Source organism: Lissotriton vulgaris, chromosome 5 (assembly GCF_964263255.1).
Source record: "Lissotriton vulgaris chromosome 5, aLisVul1.2, whole genome shotgun sequence".
In the NCBI taxonomy this organism is placed as follows: domain Eukaryota; kingdom Metazoa; phylum Chordata; class Amphibia; order Caudata; family Salamandridae; genus Lissotriton; species Lissotriton vulgaris.
Genome location: NC_141693.1, coordinates 229,157,601 through 229,183,054, shown reverse-complemented (window position 1 = coordinate 229,183,054; position 25,454 = coordinate 229,157,601). Strand labels below are relative to the sequence as shown.

The 25,454-nt window shown below is 49.2% G+C and overlaps 1 protein-coding gene across 1 annotated transcript; it reads left to right on the top strand.

Moving 5' to 3' along the window:
* Window positions 1–2,696: 2,696 nt before the first annotated feature.
* On the top strand, window positions 2,697–4,035 carry LOC147710552 (torsin-4A-like). Its single transcript, XM_086920024.1, has one exon. The coding sequence runs from the start codon at window positions 2,773–2,775 to the stop codon at window positions 3,367–3,369; it is 597 nt and encodes a 198-aa protein (XP_086776150.1). The 5' UTR covers window positions 2,697–2,772; the 3' UTR covers window positions 3,370–4,035.
* Window positions 4,036–25,454: the final 21,419 nt, after the last annotated feature.

The window sequence follows — 25,454 nt, the reverse complement described above, 5'->3', positions numbered from 1 at the left end:
CTGTAAAATTGCAAGCAAGTGGCTGACATAGCATAAGCTCTACTAGTCTGCTAAGGCATGTGTTTTACACGTATTCCAAGGACACACCAAAGTACTGTAAAGCATGGTGCTTTCAAAGTCTAGTTGGGTTGGGGAAGGTACAGTCACAAGAGCTGGTAGTTCTCCAGTTACATGCAAGTAGCTCTCCTGTGTGCAGCCAAACTAATACATTTTGCGTTTGCTTGGTTGAAATAATATATGTAACCAAAATTGAAAAGCATGTATTTGACTTGAAATGTGAGTATTTTCTGAACTCATAAGATGGTTTACATTTCTAGAATAAATGTAGATCTGATATTAGAGTGACAAATCTTGTGACATTTGGGGAGACTTATTACTCGTAAAATTACCTTGGTGATAGGGGCTTTGCAGCTACTGGTGTCATGTATTACAGAAAAGCCCCGCTCCAGAACAACCATTTTCCTCAGGATGGCACATGTGAAAACGTTGAATAAGACGAGCATACACAAATGAGGCTGTAGATAGATTGTTGTTATGTGGGATGATTACAATTAAAGCTGTAACTGACTGTGGTGGGTGTGTAAGACCACCTCCGAACCTAGATGGAAGACGCTTATGGAACTGCGTATGTGAAAGGTTTAAATATGGAAGCACCCATCACGTGTGTGAAGAAAGAGAGTGGTCACAGCAAGGAGGTACAACGTGGCTGGTCCTCCGTGGATCACAGAAGGCCTGTGGCTGATCTGTAAATTGTGCAATAAATGCGTTTCGATTTAATACATGACGTCACTGCATTAAGTGACATTTGCCAAAAGTACGTTTCTAAGCAAACGTTCAAACCCCACAATCTTTGGCGACGATGCCATTAGTGAACCATGAGACACGTCGATTTGGCATATGCACTTTATATTTATATATACTTTGTAGTGTTTTTTTAAATACGGATCTATATTATCGTCCAGTAAACCATACAAGAGTGATGTTTTTTGCATGCACAACACCTCCTGAATCGCAGTACTGTAAAGTCCTCTCAAATTTGACACTAAATGAAAATTAGGCATTGTAAATCATGGTATTTGCATAGGAATACTCGGTTTTTAAAACTAAAAAAAGATAAGATTGGAGTTCAGGTTTCCTGGTTACACACTGCGCTGCACGCTCTCTCGTTTATCACCAAAACACAATTCTTAGTTTATAATTTGTTCGTGTCCAAGTGGCACGTTGGTTCGCAGTTGTCTTGCTGCACTTGTGGTCTGTGGTTAACAGCTGCGGTATGTTTATTTGGCTGAATTATTTTACAGCTATCCAGAGCGGCAGAGGCACTGGGTACCATCTACTTCATTTACGCTTAAAGGGAACAGCAACAGAGGAGAGAATGCGGCCCCCGGGGGAAGCGAAGGTCGCAGACCAGTCTTCCCCCGGGGTTTTCGCGCAATACGGAAGGACAAGGTGGAGGGCGGGACTACAGGGGTTAAAGGAAGGGGTGGGATGGGGGAGGGCATATAAGGTGTCAGGAGAGGAAGATCCGGCCTCTTCCTGACACCTGAGCACCACCGGGAGGGTGTTTGTTAATTTTGTCCACCCGCCCACCCTGCAGGTTTTGGGAAAGGACCGGGGGTGTTTCAAGGGTTGGGGCGCCAGTTTAGGGCAGGTTGCAGAGCAGAGGCGGTACGGTACTTTGGAGGGGTGGGGAGTCACATACGGGCAGATCCACCCCTCGGGTGGGGGGAAAACGGTACACAGGTGACTGATAGTGGGGCATGGGAGGCAATGAGCAATAAAGGCAAAGTCAACAGAGGATGCTTGGAGGGCAAGTGAAGGTGAGAATGGGGAAAGGAAGGAGGTTATCGAGTGAATGGGTGAAGAGTCAAACAGGTGAGATGGTTTTGGAAAGGCAGAAAGGAGAATGCGTGGGTATGGGATGGAAATGTATATTTCATGCATTGAGATACTGTTAATAAGTCTAAATGATTATGGAAATGTATATTTCATGCATTGATGTACTGTTAATAAGTCTAAATGATTGCAACCTTGTCCTAATAAATGGCCTTTTACGCTTCAAGTAACAGCGTGGAGTGTAGTTATTGCGCGATGTGGCTACACGGCTAGGGCGTCGACATCGGAGCTGGGGAACGACTCTCGGCAGGGACGCTCAACATTCTGGGTAAATCACGTATTCACCCCGAGCCTCACAAAAATGAATTCATCCGTACGTAACTGGTGCTAATTTAAGCGCTCTTTACATGAGTTAACGCTATATTAAACTCCACACAAACAATGACTGTGACAGAAAACTAAAGAATTAAATTTAATAGGGTTTTAGCACGCTCACCCACTGCCTTTTGTCGCCCTCTTCTAAAAATGCAAATATGGACTGTGGAAGAACACCTTCGGGGATAAAAAAATAAATAATTGTATTCACTTTCTGCACTTCCCTTCTAACCCCGGAGCCCTTGATGCCTCATTTTAATGCTCCCCCTGGCGCTCAATCAACCCATTGTGAATGACCATGACCCTAAAACACAGCACGGGCTCGCTGCCCGAGAGTTTCCTCAGCCTGGAAATACACAGAGGAGGAGGTCCGATGAGACGTCACGGTGGGCGTGCGCATTGGGGGCGGAGTCTTGACATGTCAGACACACTCTCTATATAATACGGCGCGCGGAGCTTCGCAGGCATTCACAGCTCCTCTCAAAGATCCAAACTCTCAGCTCTGATTGGCTGAGAGCAGTCAACGCTCGAGACACAAAGCAAGCGCTGGATCAAGAGAGCATGTGCCTACAATCTGCAGAGCGCACCATGCATAAGAGGCCCGCAGCGCTGACCCTGTCTGCACCCGGGCAGCTCTCCCGGGAACCGACGCCCCCCCTGCCCCGGGCGCCCCACATCCCCGCCCGGAGCAGCCTGCCCGAGATTTTCACCTTTGACGTCGAAGCGCTGCCGACGGCCTCCCCGGTCAAGCCCCCGCGGCGGGCCCACACCAAGCGGCCCCGCAAAGTGCTCTACCCGTCCCAGAAGCGGAACCGCTACATGCCCCCCGAGGAGCGCAACCCGGCCCTCCGCTGGCTCTACGTGCTGTGCCTGGTGGTGTTTGTGCAGGTGTGCCTGGAGGAGGGCGACGAGGGACTCGCTTCAGCCCTGCAGGGACCAGCATCGAACCTGCAGGACCAGCTCCGCGAGGGACCCGCTGAAGCCACGAAGGGACTCCTGCAGGGGGCAGTATCCATGCATGAGCATGCACCGGTCCTGCTGGCATCACCATCAGTCCTGCATGAAGTACCCACCCTGCACCAGACCCTGCAGGAACAAGCATCGCAGCCCCTCAACCTGACCTGCCACCCCCTCGGGCCGATGCTCCTCACCTTCTGAGGTCGGAGAGTCAGACTAGATGAACTTGTGCCAGGGGCTGCACTGCCCTGAGGGCTCTCTGACAGCCGTGGGCACCTGGTAACTCGTGCCAGCCGTGATGCCGTGCGGGTACCTGCCAGCTCTGCTCTTCAGGACTTAATCCCGTGGTGGGGTTTCTTACGTATGCCTTAACAAGGCCAGAAGGACTCTGAACTTGAAGTGACTCTTCAGTGAAGTGACATGAAACTGACGGTCCGGCCGCATGTCACAGATGCTCTTGAGAAGAAAGTATGTGAATTTGCTCTGATTACTTGATTGATCAAAATGATACGTTGTATGATATGACTGATGGTCAAACTATTAATGTGTATTTAATATTTAAAGTTATTGCTCTATTTGTCGTGAAACACTACCGGTTTGAGAAGCAATGAAGAAAACGTGTTCTGCTTTTCCTCACGAAGTTCTCGTTTTTTATGAAGTACATGAACATTTAATATGTTCTTCGACGGAAACACTATGTTATTTATTTAAGAAGTATTTTGTTATTGCGTTTGAAAAACAAATGCCAAGTAACCTGTTATATTTATGTATTTAAATTATGAAACTGCGAAATTATTTATGTTGAAAGTTATGAGACTAAATAACATCTCACGTTGAACATGTTAAATAAATTATTTTGAAATGGCACTCCTGGCTCCGCACAGTTTTTTTGGTTATTTTCTTTATTGCCGCGTTTTCTTTTCAGTTGAAACGGCTGCGAGAAGCAGCCAGAGCAGTGACTGCTGAGTGACCCAGAGTACTTTGCCAGCAGCATCTATTACTGTTTGCATTAGCTCAGATTACAAGAACCTGAATACGTGGAATGAAAACCTCTTCCAAACTCGAGGAGGCCGAGAGCTGTTGGCCTCAAATGTAAATCAAATCTAGGGCTGTGTTCCAGAGTGAAACGAAGTGTGCGGTTGTCTTACATACGTGCATATATTTCCAACCGATACACATACCCCCTCTGGGACTAGGTGTTTATTTAGCACCACGGAATGGTTGCAGAATTAGTTTAACCTTCCATTGCAGTGTTCGCCATTCACATTGGATCCTATGCACAGACACCCCCCCCCCCTCCCCCTTGGCCCACCCCAGCTAGTGAGGGGGGACAGACTCAAAGGTTAGTACCACAGCGACTGGTTAGAATTAGGGGTCCTCCATAAACTTCATTGAGGGATGACACGAGGAACAGCTTGGCTAAACTGGCAATGTAGGAGTTTGGGGATCTGGGTTGTAATCTCAGCACCAGTTTTCAACAATGTGTGATTCTTCGTAAATCTCTTAATTTTTCTGTGTCTCAGATTTGCAAATACCCGTGAAATGTAACTGTAAATATGTCGAGTGTCATTAAAAGATGGAAATCCATTGATTTATACCCTACCACTGCTCGGCAACTATGCGTGAAATAAACTTCTATGCGACACTGCTCCGTCCCGCGACACTGACCTGACGTCTATTCCCGCCTGCAGCTGTTCCTAGGCCGACATAATATTTATCCCTGCACCAGTCCCAACCTGCCCAGGGAAGGTGTGGTAGCTGCCTGCATCAAAGTGCTGTGGTGTGTCCGGGTAGGGGGAAGTGCTGAGCCCAGCGAGAGTCACGGGCAGCTCAGGAGATCTGCCTTCGGAGGGAGAGCCCACCAAACCTGGGGGAAGGGGACGTCCAAAATGTCCCGATATTTAGAGGTTTTACTTCAGTCGCAGCACTGAGAAAAGATCCCGTTCTCAGCTAGAAATCAAAATAGACACATCGATACTATAACTATAGCCGCACCTCTTTGTCCTTTTGTCAAACAAAAACGGACCGCTCTCAGAAACGCTCAACAACCACAGACCTGCTCCTTCCAGTGTTGGACTCATCAGTGTGATGAAGCTCAGAGCCGATGTCCCCCACAACTGTTAGGTTAGTAAAAGTGTTGGTGTGGACCATTCCATTAATGTGTCGAGAAAAAAAACATTTCACAGTATAGGGGCATCCTTTCAGCAATGTGCAGCCGACACGATGCTCGTACGATTATCTATAACGCACCCATTACTCCATGCTTTTACACAGGCACAGTTTCCCTCTCTCTCTCTCTCGAATAAAACACTTTCTCTCAAACAAAGTTCGGAATAAAACTGGATAAGCCAAACAATCACAAACCCAATTAGCACCTAAATTGAGGGTACGGTATCCCCACTGTTCCCCTGATGTGCATCTGTACCTGTAGTATTTGATGTGAGTGATATCCCACTCCCAAAGGACCAGGTTCACAAAACTCTTTGAGTTTTCTCACTGCTGGAAACGCAAGAATAACCCTCGTGCTTAATTTGTAAAAGAATAAATCCTGGGGTCCAACGTTTTCAATAGAAACTCACGACTGGCGCTGCGCTGTGGAAGGACCTAATGTCGGTTTCATCCCCCACCAGACCCTCTCTGCCTCTTTATCTCTCTCCCTTTGTCTTTCCGTCATTCTCTTCCTCCTTCTTTTCTCCCTTTGTGTGTTTTTTTTTCTCCTTCTTGCTCTGGATCAAAGTCTGTGGAGGCAAAAAAAGAGCCAGGCCACAAAAGTGAGTGCTGGTGGCTCCTATCTGCAAACACTGTCTCAAATTAAGCACTGAATAAGTCAATCCTAATCTTGGAGTTACCAACAGGAAGAAAATAATCTTTGACAGATCCAAATGCATCTGAAGTTGGCAGCTAACATTTTGGCTTTGTCAATGCTTACTTTTTCAGTGAATGTTTTTAGTATGAAGACAGGTGACAGATATGGTGCCCTATAAAAACAAGCATTGGAAATGCAATAGGTCTCGCATTAGAAAAGTTGGAGCTATTGGTCTTGTAAATGACAAATATTTTATTTATGTGTTGGTTTTTAAAATAGCTAAATGGATAGCTTTGTCATTTACAATGCCAATAGTTATAACTTTCGCGAATGTGACACCTATAGCATTTGGAATGCAACCTTTTTTGTATTTACGTAACTTAGATGGCAGCTCTGGTCGTTAGGCCACATCTCTAGAGAGCACGAGAGTGCAGCAGGGGAGAGAAGCACAGAGAGGGAGCAGAGAGTGCAGCAAGGAAGAGAAGCACGGCGAGGGAGCCCAAGAGTGAAGCAAGGGTGAGATGCACGGACAGGGAGCCTGAGAGTGCAGCAGGGGACAGAAGCATGGAGAGGGAGACAGAGTGTATCAGGGGCGAGAAGTACAGACAGGGAGCCCAAGAGCGAAGCAAGAGAGAGAAGCAGGAGAGGGAGTCTGAGATTATAGAAAGGGAGAGAGTTGAGTATAGAAAGGGAAAAGATGAGTTTGGGAGAGAGGCATGAGAGGTGGAAGGCAGAGCAATGGAGATAGACCTGGGAAAGGAGTAACCATGGGGGAGATGAAGATGAGAACAACAGGGAAAAACTAGTGGTGTTGACTAATGCCGAAATGGTATAAATGATGCCGTGTTAGTGCTCATTGACAATCGTGTGTATCTTGAGGAGAGATGGGAGAGGGGAGGGGAGAGAAGGGAGAGTGAGGAAAGAGGGGAGAAAGGGAGGAGAGTGTGGAGAGGGAGGAGAGAGGGTAGAGGCGAGAGAAGGAAGAGTGTGGAGAGAGATGGGAGATGGGGGAGGGGAGAGTGAGGAGAGGGGGGAGAGAGAGAAGAGAGAGAGGAGACAGGAGAGAGGAGAGTTGTGAGAGGGGAGAGTGGTGAGAGGGTGGAGAGTGGTGAGAGGGAGGGGAGTGGTGAGAGGGAGGGTAGAGTGGGGATAGAGGGGGAGGGGAAAGTGATGGGAGAGTGAGGAGTGAGGGGAAAAAGAGAAGGGAGGGGAGAGTGATGGTGAGAGGGGAGAGTGGTGAGAGTGCATACTGGTGAGGTGGGATGAGAGAAGATAGTTGTTATAGGGGAGAGTGGTGAGGGGAGAGTGGTGAGAGGGGAGAGTGGTGAGAGGGGAGAGTGGTGAGAGGGTAGAGTGGTGAGAGGGCAGAGTGGTGAGGAGAGGGGAGAGTGGTGAGGAGAGGGGAGAGTGGTGGTGAGAGGGGAGAGTGGTGGTGAGAGGGGAGAGTGGTGGTGAGAGGTGAGAGTAGTGGTGAGAGGGGAGAGTGGTGGGGAGAGTGGTGTTGAGAGGGGAGAGTGGTGGTGAAGGGGGAGAGTGGTGAGAGGGGCAGTGGGTATAATGCTCTCTTATCTGTGAGCTGTGCAGGTCATCCAGTGCTTAATACGTAAAATAAGTCCCAGGGCCCGACCAGGAGGCCCCTGCAGTTTGCACCACCCATTGCCCCATCATGACTGCCAATGAGGGTACCAAAACAACTACTAACCATCTCTCTGGCCTGCTAGTGTGAAAATTCAAATTCAGATTATTCCAGGTCCCCAAAGCTAAAGGAATGGCTGGGGAGGCAGGTATTAGTAATTTTTTTATGTATATTGTATTCATTAACAACCGTTGTTCTGCTCATCCCTAAATTAGATGAGCAACAGCGCCATGTGTCAGAGTGTCATAAGTGTGGTGATGACAACTAAGTGCTGGTGCAGAGCACCGGAAACCAATCAAGTGCCGGTGCTGAACACCGGACACCACCGTCTCAAATTAAGCCCTGTCTTCCTCCTGTGTGTTTGCTACATCAGCCTAACAGGATTTGGCAAGTTGTCCCCACTGTGAGCCTCGCTTGCATGCAATGCAGAAAATCCCTTTTGTTTGTTAGCAGAAGAGTTACATTCAAGGTATTTGAACCCACGCAGGGTACGCTGTATCATTACATGACAACAAACCCACAATGTCCACATTCAAAGCTCCATTCTGCGCGTCTTGGTTTTGCATAATGCTTCTTCACGCTCCATCTTCCTAAAGCCCCACATGTAGAAGAGCCTTAGATACACGCCCATCCAGGGAGGGACACTCTTTCCATATATACACCTATTGCTGATTGCCCAAATTATAGTTTTAAAAGTAAAACAGCAGTTTTACAACTTCAGTGGCAGGCAAAAAACATGCTCTATTGATACAAGCCAGAGCCAGGCTCAGCCCCATGCAGTGCTTAATTAGAGCCGGTGGTTGCCAGTGCGGGCCATAAGCACTTATTTTAGGGGACCAGCACTTTTTATCCAGAATAGATATGAACCGAGTGAAAGAGAGGGAAATCAAACAAAGCAGAAAGACTGAGGAAGAGGGCAAACCTGTCACCAAGGGAGAAAGCAGGTTCCTGCAAGAGTGAGATAATGGGGCAGGGAATGGCTGGTAGTGGATCAAAGAGGCATGAGGTGGATTTAGGACTCCCAGATTTAATATCCTCTTCACTTCGGCGCAAATTCCGCCGCAGTGCTGGACATTCCAATCGCGGGCGTGGTCATAACGGCTCCTGGCCATCATGAGCACACGCCGACCGTGACTCATGACGGCCGGGAGCCGTCATGAGCATGGAAGAGGGTATTCAGAGTGCAGATGTTTAATTGCATTGGTCGTGGAGTTCTGAGCAGAGCTTTGTGCAATGGCACTATTTCTTTGACAAATTAAGCACTGGCCACATGACTGACTCTGATCAGCTGGAGATCTCCTCGGACCTGTGAGCAAATTTGAGCCAAGTCCTCATGTAGTTTTGCCAACCTCTCTCTTACCTCAGTTATCAAGTAGCCTCACACCACACCCCCAAGCAGCAGAGGAAGTACTGCAAGCGCTGCGCCATATTGAAGAATCTGCAGAATGCTCTGAAAGTGCTTAGAGATGTATGCTATGTTAATGATTTTCCTGCAAACACTTTCACAACACTCTGCAGTTTCCTGATGGGTAACCTGTCTGAAAAGCTGCCAGCATCATAGGGGGTATTGAAATATGTAATACGCCCATATGGGGCTGTATTACAGGAAGAGGTCGGTGAGTGCAACTGGCATGTGTATCTGCTTGGTGCACCCCAATCAATCAATCAAGAAATTTGTATAGCGCACTACTCACCTAGAGGGTCTCAAGGCGCTTGGGGGGGTCCGTTATTGCTCGAATAGCCAGGTCTTGAGTTGCTTCCTGAAGCAGAGGTGGTCTTGATGAAGACGGAGTTGGATGGGGAGGGAGTTCCAGGTCTTGGCTGCCAGGTAGGAGAAGGATCTTCCTCCCATGGTGGCTTTTCGGATGCGTGGCACGGCGGCGAGAGCGTGGCTGGTCGAGTTGGCGGGTGGGAGTGTAGAAGGTCAGGCGGTCATTGTGGTACCTGGGGCCTAGGTCGTGGAGGGCTTTGTGTGCGTGGGTGAGGAGGCGGAACGTGATTCTTTTGCTGACGGGGAGCCAGTGCAGGTCTTTCAGGTGTCCGGAGATGTGGCTGTGGCGGGGGATGTCCAGGATGAGTCGTGCGGAGGCGTTCTCGATGCGTTGGAGTCTTTTCTGCAGTTTGGCGTTGGTTCCGGTGTAGAGGGTGTTTCCGTAGTCCAGCCGGCTGGTGACAAGAGCCTGGGTGACTGTCTTCCTGGTTTCGGTGGGGATCCAACGGAAGATCTTTCAGAGCATGCCTAGGATGTTGAAACACGAGGACGAGACGGCGTTGACTTGTCTGGTCATCGACAGGGAGGAGTCCAGGATGAAGCCCAGGTTGCGTGCGTGGTCCGTTGGTTTGGGTGCGCTGCCTAGGGCCGGGGGCCACCAGGAGTGGTCCCAGGCAGATGGTGATGGTCCAAGGATGAGGACTTCCGTCTTGTCTGAGTTCAGTTTCAGACGGCTGTTCTTCATCCACTCTGCTACTTCTTTCATACCTTTGTTCAGGTTGGTTCTGGCGGTGGCGGGGTCGATGGTGAGGGAGAGGATCAGCTGGGTGTCGTCGGCGTAGGAGATGATGTTGAGGCTGTGTTGGCGTGCGATGGCTGCGAGCGGGCTCATGTACACGTTGAAGAGGGTGGGGCTGAGTGATGAACCTTGTGGTACGCCGCAGATGACTTCGGTGGCCTCTGATCTGAACGGGGGAGGCGGACTCTCTGGGTTCTTCCGGCGAGGAATGAAATGATCCACTCCAGTGCATTCTCTTGGATTCCGACGTTGCTGAGGCATTGTACTAGGGTGCGGTGGCAGACAGTATCGAACGCTGCGGAGAGGTCCAGGAGTATGAGGGCCGCTGTTTCCCCGTTGTCGAGCAGGGTTCGGATGTCGTCGGTGGCTGCGATGAGGGCGGTCTCTGTGCTGTGATAGGCTCGGAAGCCGGACTGTGAGTGGTCGAGGGATCCGTTCGTCTCGAGGAAGGCGGCCAGCTGTTTGTTGACGGTATTCTCGATGACTTTGGCAGGAAACAGGAGGAGCGAGATGGGGCGGTAGTTCTTGAGGTCGGTGGGGTCTGCTGATGGTTTCTTCAGAAGGGCGCTGAGTTAGGCGTGTTTCCAGCTCTCCGGGAAGGTGGCGGTGTTGAAGGAGCAGTTGATGATGTCCCGGAGTTGGGATGCGATGACGGAGTCGGCCTTGTTGAAGACGTGGTGGGGGCATGGGTCGGTTGGTGATCCGGAGTGGATGGTGTTCATCGTGCAGGTGGTGTCTTCAGTGCTGACCGGGGTCCAGTCGCGGAGGGTGGTGGTGGGGGCCGTCGGTTCTGTGGTGGGGTTCGTGGTCTGTTCGCCGAAGCTGTTGTGTATGTCTGCGATCTTGCTGTGGAAGAACGTGGCGAGTGAGTCGCAGAGGTCTAGAGATAGTGCTGGGGATACATGTGCACCAGTGCTATCAGTATTACAGGAGGAGCCGCACAAGCAAATGCGAACCCTTCTATAATACCAAAGCACCCCAGGGTGCTTTGGTATTATAGAAGGGGCCACATTTGCTTGTGCGGCCCCTTCTGTAATACTGATAGCGCTGGTGCACATGTAGCTCCAGCACTATCTCTAGATGGATACCCTTATTTGCATGGAGGTGTGGCACCATGCAAATGAGGGTATCTCTTTGCCTCTGCACCTGCCCCTTCACCATGGATGCATGTGTAAAGGCAAAGAAGCTCTTAAAGTGCACCACTGGAAGATGGCACACTATCAGTGCACCCCCTGAGAGCAGCCCTCTGGAGTTGGGGAAAGAGTCACAGGACCCCCCAGACATTCCACTGTGTGTGCAGTCACTCTCTGCAACCAGCTGCAAAGGGATCGCTAATCAAAGTACAGACAAGTGTCCGCCTGCACTGTGAAACTCAGACCAGCTTTGAAGCAGCCGTGTATTTCACTTGAAAGCACTGCCCTCAGGCCTGCGTGAATTTGCAGCTGCGCTGAAGGCAATGCATTCTCTTTACTAGGGGGCGCATCTCCTGTTTGCACACGGCGCACTCATTTCAAGATTCACGGTGGCACAAACAGGAAAGTGCACCCTATGTGTAATAAGGACCATGGTGTGGCCTGGTTGTGAAAGTCTGCCAGCAGCTGAGTTCTGCAATTCACTTGTACAATGTGATCCCTGTTAACTATTACTGAGTTTGCTTTGTTAGTAGTTGGGTTGGAATTGTGTAGGTAAATATGCAAAACATGCAAAAAAGGTGTTATTGCTTGCCATGTCCGATTTCAGCCGAAACAAAAGTCTAAAGGCCTGATTTATATCTTAGCAGAGCAGAGAAGTTATATTAGCAGCAATTATAACAACTGAGAGTCGGATTCAGTTTCTTGAAGTCATCAGGAAGCGGAACTGAAGAACAGTATTGGCATAGAAATAGGCCACCGTGTTTCTAAGCACCACTGGGTTTAGTGTGTCTGAGTGCCTTGTATCATGTAAGAATTTGATGTTGGAGTTGGAAGGCAAGTCTATTTCCTGTTTGTTTACTTTGCTACCATAAGAGCTCTTCAGATGACAACTGAGCCTTCTTTGTAGGAGAGCCTAACACGCAACTCAGCCATATATTTTCCAAATTTGGCCAAATCTGCTGGTGCCCTGACGATGAACAGAGCTGTTACCACTTCTTTGCATGTCCGAACCCCTTTAGATGGATATATCGTTTTTAAGACCTTCTTCTGACATTGTTCTAGCAGGCTGGGGCAGCAGCAGAGTAAATGTAGCTGAGACTCCTTGTTATAATTACAGATTCTACACCTGCTTATGGGGGTCAGGCATTTCCATCCAGGTTTTAGTTCTTTGGTGGGTAGGGGTACTAGCCTGGCCCATTGTATGTTTTTTAGGGCATTCCTCCCCACTGCTTGCTTCCGGTAAGGCTGTATTTCATGCTCCTTATATTTTGTTATCAGCCCCACGAGGCCACCCCATGCTGGGTAGCTTGCTAGGTCTGCGTCCCGTGACAGTTGGTAGATATGTTTGTTGGGAGCATTTTTAATTGCTTAGTAGCTTAGGCCCTGTCGTCCCCAGTTTTCTGTTGCCATACCCAATGATTCAACAGCTTCCTGCATATAGCTGATCCATGGGTTGGTTTTCTCTTCGTAAATGGGCTTTAGCCTGCTCTTTAGGCTGCCAATTGGTGCATTCAGCACTTGTTAATAATATTTCGCCTGCTTTCCTAGGCATTCATAGTGTTTTTGCACCAGACAGAACTCCAGGCTAACCAGGCTGATTCAGGTGTATTTTGGTAGCATAAATATACGTTTGTACGCCTGGCATTGTGATTTCTCTAGTCTTATGTCCATTTTGCCTGGGAACGCCTGCTGTGCATAGCCAGCTATTGCCCATATTTTGGACTGTATGACTCTTCTTATTGGAACTGATGTTGGATTTTGCAATTTCTCGTGGAGCTTACACAGAGCAGAAACTGTCAACTGGGCTTTTGAGTGCATTTTTTGTAGGTGTAAGGATGCTTTCCCAGTATCGCTGATCCATGCTCCCAGAGAGTTATATGAATTTGTGGTAGAAATTATCTCATTGTCCACTTTCCATTTGAGTAGTGCTTTTCTTGCACAATGACCAAATATCATAACTTTAGTCTTGTGTGAGTTTATGACCCGTTCTGTGGTCGCATTACAGATGTTGAGAGCATTTAGACCCCTTTGGAGGCAAATTTTGGTATGATCCATCACAACCATATTGCAATATTTGAAACTTGCTGAGGCCTATTTTGGTCCTGGCGAGGTTGGCATTTTGGAGCGTCTTCCCTAGACCTGCTGTCTATAAATTATAGAGCATTGGTGCAAGAACGCAGCCCTGTGTTAGACCCCGGTCTGTAAAGCATTTTTGTTGTTGTTGTGTTGACTACTAATTTGTAGCAGTGGGCAGAGAGCTCCGCCCCACCCATGGAATTTGCGGAATGTTGTCTACTCCGCGTTTCGAGGAATAGGCGGATTAGGCGGCACCCCACACACTCTGCGGCAGAGCGGAGTTAGCACCAGCCCGCCTCTCTCCCGCCCTTTTAACAATTAAATTAGAGATGTAAAAACAATTTATAAATATGTGAAACATTTTACCTGAGAGTTGCAGCGTCCCAGGGCTCCCTCTTTCGCTTTCATCGCGACTTCAGCATCAAAACTGCGCATGCGCGAGCCCGCGCATGTGCAGCTTTGATGCTTCCTCGTCCTCCTTCATTGCGACTTCTTCATCAAAACTGAGCAGGCCAGCGCATGTGCAGTTTTGAAGAAGTCGGTGATGAAGGAGGAAGAGGGAGCCCTGGGACGCCGCATCTCAGGTAAGATGTTTCCCTTACTTTTAAATAGTTTTTAGGGCGGGCAGCGCGTAGTGGGGCTACACGGAGTGTGCGGGAATTGTTACCCCCTCTGTGCCTCTCCGCGTAGCCACCCTATGCACACTACGCCCACCCTTACTAATTTGACTTTTATCCAGGTTTTGCTATAAAGAGAGATGATGGTGTTCAAGAGGCCTGCTCCAATGTCCCAGTTTCTTAGCCTATTCCAAAGCTTGTGTCGGAAGACCCCATTGAATGCCCCAGAATAGTTGACAAATGAGGCATATACTGTTTGTTTATTTTTGATGTTAGCTTGCTGCCTCAAATAAGAAACGGCTACTATGTTGTCAATTGTCGACCCTCCTTTGCGAAACCTTGTTTGATATGGAGGGAGCACTCCTTTGTCTTTGATCCACCTGTTTAGCTCTGCCAATAGGGTGCTAGCATGAGCTTTACCTTCGATGTCCAGAAGGGCAATCAATATATAGATTTTTTGACTCTGGGTTGTCTTCTTTCTTGAATATAGGTTGTAGCAGTGAACCATGCCATGAATCCGGGACATTGGCTTGCAGGCGGCATTCAGTGAATAGGGAGGATAGAATTCCGCCCCAATACACCAGGTCTTCTCTGAACATTCCTCCTAGGAGCCCATTGGGACCCGGGGCCCATCTTTTTAAAACTTTTGTCTTATCTTCTGCACGGTGAGGCCATCTTGATCTTTGCCTCCAGTTTCTGACCTAGCCTCAACATCACCATTTGCATCCTCAAATGGGCGTTCCTCTAAGCCCGCCTGCTGGACGCCTCTGTTACTTTCTATGTAGATGGTAGCTATGTGACTAAGCCATACCTCGGCGGGTACAGAGCTGTGTCGATCCGCTTTGTCATTTTCCAACCTGGCAATGGATTTCCAGAACTGACGGTGTTTATGGTTCTTGGATAGCTCATGGATTTTGATCCAAACTTCATGAAGATTCTTCTGTTTTAAGTTCCATATTAACTGTTTGCATTCCAAGTTGACTTTTTCCACGTGTGCTTAGGGTTCTGTAATCTGATGTTCCTGTAGGTCCTTTTTGCCTGTTTTAGGTCCCGGGTTAGTTCTCTCAGGGGCATATTACCAAGCAATAGCGATAATTATCGCTATTGCTTGGTTAGAGACAAAAATTTACAGCTGAGCTGCGGCGATTTTTATCGCAGATAAACCTTGGTATTACCAAGGTTTATCGCAAATGCGATAAAAATCGGCCGCAAAGCATGAAAATCACTGAAAAGTCAGCGATATTCATGAATTAGCGAGCTAATGCTCTTAGCCATGTTATCCACCTCCCATTCGATAACATGGCTAAGAACTGCTCAGGGCAGGTGTTAGCTTTTGGAGATAGTCGCGCTTAGCGCGAATATCTCCAAAAGTTGGTAATAGGAGATAGCGATGTTAGCGACTTTTTCCAGTCCCTAACATCTTGCCACGTCCACTTTGCATGTCATTAGTGATAAATATCACTGACATGCAAAGTGGGGCCCAAGAAGGTCGCTATCTCCTACTAGCTGTCACTAACTGGTGTTAGCGACAGCTAGGTAATAGGGAGATAATTTTTATCTCAGCTTTCTTGGCTTTTAAAGCCAAAAAAGCGGAGATAAACCCCCTTGATAATATGCCCCTTAGTTTTTAGGTTTTGACTGGCGATGCGCACGTAGTGCGCATGCGCCAAAAAACCTTATGATTTGTGTGTGGGGTCGGGTATACGCCCCCTCCTCCCATTGGCTAGCTCCATAAATGGAGGCTTGCCATTGGGAGAGGGCTCTGTCCGTCAATCTCGGACCAGATTCGGGGGCGTTCCCGAGAATTTTTGGCTTTTGGCTACGTCAGCCGAAAGCCTTTTCTCGTCAACGCCCCCGAATCTGGTCCGGGATTGAGGGCACCCGCCTTCCCCCACGGATGGATGGATCATTTTTGTGCCCTGGTGACAGCCACGGCTCAGCGTGCGCTGGCCGATGAGGGGAGGGGGGAGGGGGGGAGATTGAGGGAGGGAGGGATGACCCACTTCTTTATGGCCCAGGGCTCAGCCCGCTCTGAAATGGCTTGCAGATGCAAAGGCCAACAAGGCCCCCACTGAGAGCAGAGGCCCGCTTGTTTTCCTCGCCATTAACCCCTCGGCACCTGGCGCGCCCCTCCCCTCGCTTTGTGAGTGTTTGCCACATCCGCTGGTGCAGATTCCTGCACGGCAGTCGGTGCCCTCTGGAGGGGCGCGTTCGGCCGCGACGGGGCCTGCAAGGATGAAGGTTGGGAACACGAGGCACGGTGCAGCAGGGCCAACCTGTGCCTCCATAGCGCCCAGGGCAAAACCAAGCGTGGCGGCCTTGGCGTCCTCTGCTCCCACCTAGCCTTTTCTAAGCGCTGTGTATGAAGCGAGCTCCTCCTTAATTGGGAATCGTACAGCAGTGGCATTATTCTTTTTTCCGCACGGTTGTACCCGCTATATAAGCTTGTCAAAAAAATTAACTCTTGCTGTCCTGGCTGTTGATGACATTGTTCTATCACTGGTTTATAGACAGACACCTCTTCCCTTTCTATCATACTGAAAAAAAAGGTGCCCGCCAAGGAAGGGTACACACTGGGGTATAAAAGGAGCAGTAACCTTCCCTGCCCCTTAAACCTCATCTCCTGCCTCCTCTTTCGCCTCGCGCCTGGCGTGACTTCGGGTGGGGGACGGGGGGGATTTTGCACTGCCCGTGAACCACCCCCCTCCCCCTTACCTGAATCACTTATGACACACTGGGGCACAAGTTCCAATAAAAGCAGTGGGAGGACCATTAGCAGTAGACACCGAGCGCTCTGCGGAGTGATATCACAGGAAGTGATGTCAGCCAACGCAATGTCACAGTCATCCAGTGTGCCTCACTTCAAAGGTAACAGGCTGTTTTCCATTCCCTGATCGCTCAGCCACCTGACAAGACTTTCAATCAAGGTGACGCTTGCAGCCCCGCATGTGCCACTCAACAGCCGGAGTTGAAGCCACCTCAAGGCTGGCACCCTGCGGTGCACACACATGCAAACCATTTGCAGAGAAGTCGACATGTATGTGCATGGCTTGCACATGTTTATTTCGAATCTCACGGGGCTGCTGTCATGGGATTCCATGTCATGTGTGAAACCTCGATCTATCCCTTTACATTTTAGCCAGCATCACTGGGCATGCTTGAATATGTATACACTGCCAGCAGGGTTAAAGGCAGAACTACAAGCCTCACAACGCAACTTGCTGTATGCTGAAGTCAAGACTGGGTAAAAATATATGGCAACCACTTGGAAGTGGCATAAAAAAATCCTAAAACAAAAAGTGAAGGGATCAGCCAAGTGGGTAGTATGCAAGTAACATGACATCATGGAGCGTGTCATCGCAGGTTACATCAGAAGTGACGTCACAGGAAGTCGAATCACAAGAAGTGACATCCGATATTAAGACCGAACACAAATGTTTAGCAGGTCTATCAAGAGTACATTTAAGGGCATTATTAGATTTAGCAAACTAGATTTTGAATCAGGGATGTTGTGCCCAAAAGTATTGCAAACCGGACGCAAAATCTGAGCCTCACTAATAAATGTTTATTTTTTATTTTTTTAACTCTGCCACAAAGAAATTGGCAACAAGAAACATGCCAGTAGATCTGTTCTGCCTAATTGGTTGCAAAGTCTACATTTTAAAACATCCTATGGGGTTAAAGCACCTGCTGCAGAGATCTTTGTATGCCGAGTTACAAATCATGCTCTCTAAATGTTCTGATGCTTATACTAGTATTAAAGATGTTTTTTCAGGCAGTACCTTGACCCGGTGTTGCACTTTCTGTTTTTAGATCGGTGGCCGCGGGGCGGGTCACAGACAAAGCACACAGTAGCACATCTGCACTCATCCTGAAAGCCAGAATTATCACCAATATCGGGAACAAAACTGGAGAAGATGAGGCATTACGATAGAGCTATTGAGAACTGTGGAGCCAGCCAGGCTTGAGTCTCGGCGCCGGCTCTACAGCCCGTGATTCTGGGCACATCATTTAATTTCCCCGTTACCTTTAAAACAAACACTGGCCTTGTGTAGGCACATGCACAGAGCGCTCTAATACCGCGGAGTTCGCGCTATATAAAACTGAAAAAATACAAATAAATGGAGAACTGAGAGGAGGGTTTTCTGGCTCCCGTGAGGGTGTACAAGTAGCACCTCAGGGGCGGGAAGGGGTCGAGAGCCAGCTGAGAGGGCCTGGGGCGGGGGTGCAGGAGGGAGGGGGAGTGAAGTTTGACAAGCTGCGGCTCCAGCTGAGATGCATACACTTCAGGGAGGGGGGGCAGCAGGCGGGGAGGGGCCCCACAGACGCCCACCCCCAGCACCACTGCAATCCGCGATCCCTCACACTGGGGAGCAGCCCTGCTCTGGGTAATGTGAGCCACAGGGAAACCAATCATGAGGCGAGGGACCGCGTGTGATCTTCGGCAGCCCGTCACTCACTCTTCCCTTTCACCACACTCTCCTTCTCTCACTGACTCTCTCTCTTCTGCTCATACTTTCATCCCGTCACTCACTCTTCCCTTTCACCACACTCTCCTTCTCTCACTGCCTCTCTCTCTTCTGCTCATACTCTCATCCCGTCACTCACTCTTCCCTTTCACCACACTCTCCTTCTCTCACTGCCTCTCTCTCTTCTGCTCATACTCTCATCCCGTCACTCACTCTTCCCTTTCACCACACTCTCCTTCTCTCACTCCCTCTCTCTCTTCTACTCATACTCTCATCCCGTCACTCACTCTTCCCTTTCACCACACTCTCCTTCTCTCACTGCCTCTCTCTCTTCTGCTCATACTCTCATCCCGTCACTCACTCTTCCCTTTCACCACACTCTCCTTCTCTCACTGCCTCTCTCTCTTCTGCTCATACTCTCATCCCGTCACTCACTCTTCCCTTTCACCACACTCTCCTTCTCTCACTGCCTCTCTCTCTTCTGCTCATACTCTCATCCCGTCACTCACTCTTCCCTTTCACCACACTCTCCTTCTCTCACTGCCTCTCTCTCTTCTGCTCATACTCTCATCCCGTCACTCACTCTTCCCTTTCACCACACTCTCCTTCTCTCACTGCCTCTCTTTCTTCTGCTCATACTCTCTTCTCGTCCCTCACTCTCCCTTCACCACACTGTTAACTCTCTCCAATGCACCACTCTCTCTCACCCTAATTTGTTTTTCCTTCTTGGCTCTATCTCTATTCATTATCCCTCCCCGACTCCTCCTGATTCTATAGAGCACTTTTCAAAATTTTTTGTAACCATCGTCCATTTGCGTGAGATTACGCTATTGGCATTGTAAATGACAATGCCATTAATTTATCTGTTTTTAAAACCAACACATAAATAAAAGATTTGTCATTGACAATGCCAATAGCTCTAACTTTGTCAAAGGCAAAACAATGGCATTGTAAATGCTTTTTAGGTTTTGCCTGGCGAAAGATGCGCTCTGCGCATCTTTTTCGCGCAGGCGAAAACCTAATGATTATAGTAGGGGAGACAGGAACGGCCCCCATCTTCCATTGGCTAGCTCCATAAATGGAGGCTAGCCATTGGAAGACGGGCCTGTCCGTCAATGCCGGACCAGACTCGGGGGCGCTCCCGAGAATTTTTGGCTTTTGGCTACGTCACGCTACGTCAGCCCAAAGCCAATTCAAGGGAACGCCCCCGAATCTGGTCCGCCATTGACGGCACCCGCCTTCCTGCTCGGGGCCGTGAGAAGGAGCCCGCAGCTGCCGCCCCGTCTTCGGCGAGGCCCCGGAGAGGAGGAGCCTCGCCCGACGCCAACCGGAGGAGAACCAGCGGAACACTGGAGAGACCGGTGAGTCCCCTCCCGCTGTCATGGCGCCCCAGTGTCTGTCCGATGGGAGAGGATGCGCTCTGAGTGAGCCCTTTTAAACGATTGGCTTTCATGTTTTTCACAGTTTGCCCTTGCTTTAATGGGCTGTTTATCAAGGCATCAATGCCATTTCGTGGATGTTTACATTATCCTGTTTAGGTCTGGGTAATGGGGTTTCAAGCAGTCCCTTTGATGTGATATTAGGTGACACTGCAACATTTAATTTGCTAATATACTTTCTGATTTACTTTTTGTTTTTTACGTAGTGTTTGGATTCCTTAGACTATCATAAAGAGCTAGTACTAATCATCCTCGTATGCTCATTTATTTTACTTCGTAGTCATGGTAACCTGCTGCTGGATTTAGTTTTTTTTGTTCACAAATAAATATTTGCAAGCACATGCTTTTTTTTAAAGATCCGATTGAATTACTGGCCCTCTGTCACAAGTACCTACTGTTCAATATTTTATGCGGCAGGTCTTTTAACCACTTACGGTATCTTTAGACTTCTTTTCAAAGCACTCTTCTTTGAGAGTCTATTTTGTCTTTGCTAATGGTGTCTGCGCATCAAAGAGGCCCTTTTTATAACTGATAAGGAAAACAACATTATTAATGAACCATCCTTGTTTTACATGACAAGTTTAAACAGTATGCAGCATTCGGCAAAAAGGTCTGTTTTATTAAACCTGCCAATGCTCTGTTGACCTCACTGTCTATGCTACTTCCCTTGATAACTCATCCGGGCGTCCGAGCAGTGTCCCAGTAATCATTTAATAATACATAATAGACTAACTATGGGGTACACTTGTGAGGCATGGCAACCATGAAGCACGCAGATGAACAAGATTGAGTGAGAAAGAGATTGTGAAAATGTTGGCATTATTATAGTAAAACATATATAAAAAGGCAGTTTAAGCAGATAAATGTATCTATCGATCTCTCTCCCTCCCTGCATATCCCCCCCCCCCCCCCCCAGCACGTCAGGCAGGGGGTTCGGCGCCCAGCAGCACACAGCTTAAGCCCCGCAACCAACCCCCTCCTTTTTTTTTCTCTCTTCAGCCTTGTGGCTCTAACTAACGCAATTCTGCAAGGGGCCACACTTCGGGTGGATCTGCAGGTCACCGAAGTGGCAGAAAATCAATATAAGCAGCCTGTCCCCTCCCTGCCCTTTCCCAGCCTGTCCTCTCCCAGCCTGTCCACTTCCAGCCTGCCCTTTCCCAGCCTGTCCTCTCCCAGCCTTTCCACTTCCAGCCTGTCCACTTTCAGCCTGCCCTCTCCCAACCTGCCCTCTCCCAACCTGCCCTCTCCCAACCTGCCCTCTCCCAGACTGTCCCCTCCCTGCCCTCTCCCAGCCTGCCCTCTCCCAGCCTGTCCCCTCCCTGCCCTCTCCCAGCCTGCCCTCTCCCAGCCTGCCCTCTCCCAGCCTGTCCCCTCCCTGCCCTCTCCTAGCCTGTCCTCTCCCTGCCTGTTGTTCTGTCCCGGCGGCAGCAGGCAGCAGGCAGCAGCGTGCACTGCGTCCCCGAAGTAACAGCCCTAAAGCAAGCAAGCAAGAAGTACGCCCCCCTCCCACCAATCCCTGTTAGGTAGTGGAAACTGTCCAAACTGGGGTGCAGACAGCCCCTCTCACCTTTCGGCCTGGTACCACTGCACCAGACGCACTACTTCCCTACTGACCGTTCTCCACTTCAGCCCCGTCTAAATTACAATTCATGCTTGTGACCCTTTTGCCTGCTTGTGCTTGTTTTAATGACCATGTTGCCTGCTTGTGCCTCTGTGTACCCCTGTTGCCTGCTTGTGCCTCCGTGTGCCCCTGTTGCCTGCTTGTGCCTCCGTGTGCCCCTGTTGCCTGCTTGTGCCTCCGTGTGCCCCTGTCGCCTGCTTGTGCCTCAGTTTTCGTGCCCCTGTTGCCTGCTTGTGCCTCAGTTTTCGTGCCCCTGTTGCCTGCTTGTGCCTCTGTGTGCCCCTGTTGCCTGCTTGTGCCTCCGTGTGCCCCTGTTGCCTGCGTGTGCCTCCGTGTGCTCCTGTTGCCTGCTTGTACCTCCGTGTGCCCCTGTTGCCTGCTTGTGCCTCCGTGTGCCCCTGTTGTCTGCTTGTGCCTCCGTGTGCCCCTGTTGCCTGCTTGTGCCTCTGTGTGCCCCTGTTGCCTGCTTGTGCCTCCGTGTGCCCCTGTTACCTGCTTGTGCCTCCGTTTTCGGGGCCCCTGTTGCCTGCTTGTGCCTCCATGTGCCCCGGTTGCCTGCTTGTGCCTCCGTGTGCCCCTGTTGCCTGCTTGTGCCTCTGTGTGCCCCTGTTGCCTGCTTGTGCCTCCGTGTGCCCCTGTTGCCTGCTTGTGCCTCCGTGTGCCCCTGTTGCCTGCTTGTGCTGTGTGGGTGTGTGTAGCTTTGTGTGGCTGTGTGTGTAGGAAGCTTTGTGTGGCTGTGTGTGTGGGGGGCTTTGTGTGGCTGTGTGTGTGGGGGCTCTGTGTGGCTGTGTGTGTGGGGGGCTCTGTGTGGGTGTGTGTGTGGGGGGGCTCTGTGTGTGTTTGTGTGTGTCATTTGCGAGAGATAAAGCTAGTGGCATTGTAAATGACAATGCCATTTATTTATGTTAAAAAAAACATAAATAAAAATAATGTCAAGAGCAATGCCAATAGCTCTAACTTTAACAAAGGCAAAACCATTGCATTGTAAATGCTTGTTTGTTGTCTTGCCAGGTTTGCATGACACGTGAATTGTTTGCTCTGTAGGTGGTCTCTCCTCCTCCCGAGAGGGCTGTTTTCAGGGCAGAGGTCCAATCTTGCCAGTTTTTGATAGTGTGTTCGACACTAGAATCGTTACTTGTATGTTCCTGGTCAGCTTTCCATGATGTTAGTAATGCAGCTTTCTGCTCATTCCATCTTATCCACCTGATCAATGAGTGTTCCTCGATGCCTCTGGAGTGTGCTAGAGTTATGACCTGTTTCCGTTGTTCAGTGTTGATATTTCGTTCCACTCGAAGGGCTGCATGGTCGCTTGTTTCATGCGTCACCATTGTAAAATAAGCTATTTTATGACTAAGATGATTGCACAGGAAGATGTAATCAATTGTTGGACGGTTGTTGCATGTAAGCATTTCTGGTGAGTTTGGATTTAGATTTTTGTTTAATGCCTCAGCGGATTTAAAATGATAGTTTTGTAGTAAATCGTTGAAGGATTTTTCCGAGCTTGTTAGATACTTCCTGACTATCCTTGCTATCACAGCTGCTGCTGCTCCCCCGTTGCTTCTGTGAACGAAGCTCTAATGGAGTGTACACGCGAAGTCCTTCTCCTCACACAGACTGTGTGGCTGCCTGTCTCCTGGCCCTTGGTTCGATGAGATATTAGGCACAAAGATGTGGTGCCTTTTTAATTCCTTGATTGGATACTTAATTTACAGCCTGATTCATCATAGACCCGTTTTGCGGGTCTATAATAGCGAATCATAAGGAATCGCTATTACAGACTCGCAAAACGGGATTCATGTAGGAATCGCAAAAAGATTTGCGATTCCTACACAATCCTTATTTGCGATTAGCAAATTGCTAATCGCAAATAAGGAATAACTCCCAATTCATTCCTATGGGCCAAAAGGCCCATAGGAATGAATGGGGAGTATTCCTTATTTGCGATTAGCAATTAGCTAATCGCAAATAAGATAGCGATTTCAAGGGTGCCAGGGGTGTCCAAAGGACACCCTGTAGCACCGCTTAAATGCAAATTGAAACAGGTGTTGCGCACACACATGTCCAAAGGACATGTGTGTGTGCAACATGCAACTTAGAAAAATGCTTTTAAAAGCATTTTTCTAAGTTTTCGCTATTTACCACGAGGTTTGACCTCGCGGTAAATAGCGGGCCGAAATTGCGAATTCGCAATTTTTTTATGGATGATGAATTGCATTTAAGGAATCTCAAATAGAGATTCCTTAAATGTAATTCCTCGCAAAATTGCGACATCGCTATTACCGGTTTTTGCATTTGGATGATGAATCCCAAATGCAAAAATAGAGCTCGCAAAGGGCCAGATTCTCAGAATCTGGCCCTTTGCGAGCCGATTTCGGCTTGATGAATCAGGCTGTAAGTGTTTTGTCGTACCTGCACATTGCTCTATTAATCCTTTTGCTGTTAGCTAGCTTCACCCGTCTTAGCTCCAGCCCTTTCCACACCAGTGAGAGGCACGGGGGGAGGGAGGCTGGCAGCAGGCAGGTATGATGCCCGATGTTGAAGCAGGTGATGGGGCGGCAGGCGCACCAACGAAAAGACGAGGTTGGCTGGCAGGCTGGGAGTGGAAGCAGGGGCCCCAGCCTTTGGGCTTTCAAGGCCACCACCCGCACTTCTTACCACCGTCTCATTGCTTCCCCAGATGTGAGCGAAAGGAGGCAGTCGACGCACGGCAGGCACGAGACAGCAGGGAGGGCAAGCAAGTCAGAACAGACGTCGCGCCATTAGCCCCTTATGGGTCCTCTGCGTCCCAGTCCTTACTACGTGACGTGAGGCAGTCCTGCCTCCACCCAGCCAATCACAACGCCAGTATGTTTAAACTACATAAGCCCCGCCCACCTACCGCCATGCCTGCTTTTTTCTGCTCTGACGGCGGTCGGAGTGCTGGTGCTCCCGTTTCCTATTTCCTGGTCTGGATTTTCTTCAGGACGGTGCCGTGAGTGTTTGTATTTGCAGTTTTATGTTTCTGCATTATTTTCCTTGTTGTTTTATTGGCGTGTACGAATTACCGCGCTCCTGTTCTGGGGTCAGGGACGCTCCCAGTTCATGTGCTGTGCAGGGAGTTTTTTGGTTTCCTGGCCCCGGGTCGTTCCGGCGCTGGGGCTCTCGTGCAGCATCCGGCCCTGCGGCCATTATCTTTTGATCTATGGCTGTGGGTGGAGACTACAGGGCTGCCCTTTTTTTTATTTCATTCACCTGTCTCAACATTGCGTGATTGGATGATTGGGGCCAGTATTTATTGGAGGTTGCTGGGCACTTCCTTTGATTGTGTGGCGAGTTCCTGTTTGTTTGACACTGGATTCCTCGCCATGAGTGAAGGGGCTTCTTCACCTGTGCCTGCTAAGTCGATTTCAAAGCAGAATAATTTTCAGGATCTGCAGGAGGATGACGTCTTTCAGATTTCTGGGTGGGATGTGCAGGACTTGATTAATTCTGCGGTCCAGTCTGCGCTGTTTGAGCCTGCAGCTAAGCGGGCTAAGGATAATAAGGAAGACATGGACAATTCCCCTAAGGGAAAGTACGTCCAGGGCAAGGATTTTTGTGACATGCTGGTTAATTTTCGAGAGGTGCTTGGGTTTGAGCCTAAATCCCTGGCTGAGAAGGGATTTTACGCTCACTATAGTTCCTCTGTGGTGGATGACCTCCCCTTCCATGATGTCCTGAAGGATAGCCTCACAAAGGAGTGGCTTGAGGTGGATAAGCAGGGTATTCCGCGATTCCTGGGGAAGCGTTATCACCTGGCGGACTGTGATTCCCACTTTCCTGCGATTCCAAAGGTTAATTCTCTTTTGTCCTCTATGGCTTCTACCTCTTCTTCCTCTTTGTCCTCAGAGTAGGCTTCCCTGTCTGATCCGGTGGAGCGTAAGGTGGAGTCTGTTCTCAAGTGTTCTTACGCAGCTTCTCACTTTGGGGTGCGTGCTAGCACTTATGTGGCCTATGCTTC

Coding starts and splice junctions, on each gene's coding strand:
- LOC147710552 (XM_086920024.1), top strand. CDS start 2,773: ATGTGCCTACAATCTGCAGAGCGCACCATGCATAAGAGGCCCGCAGCG.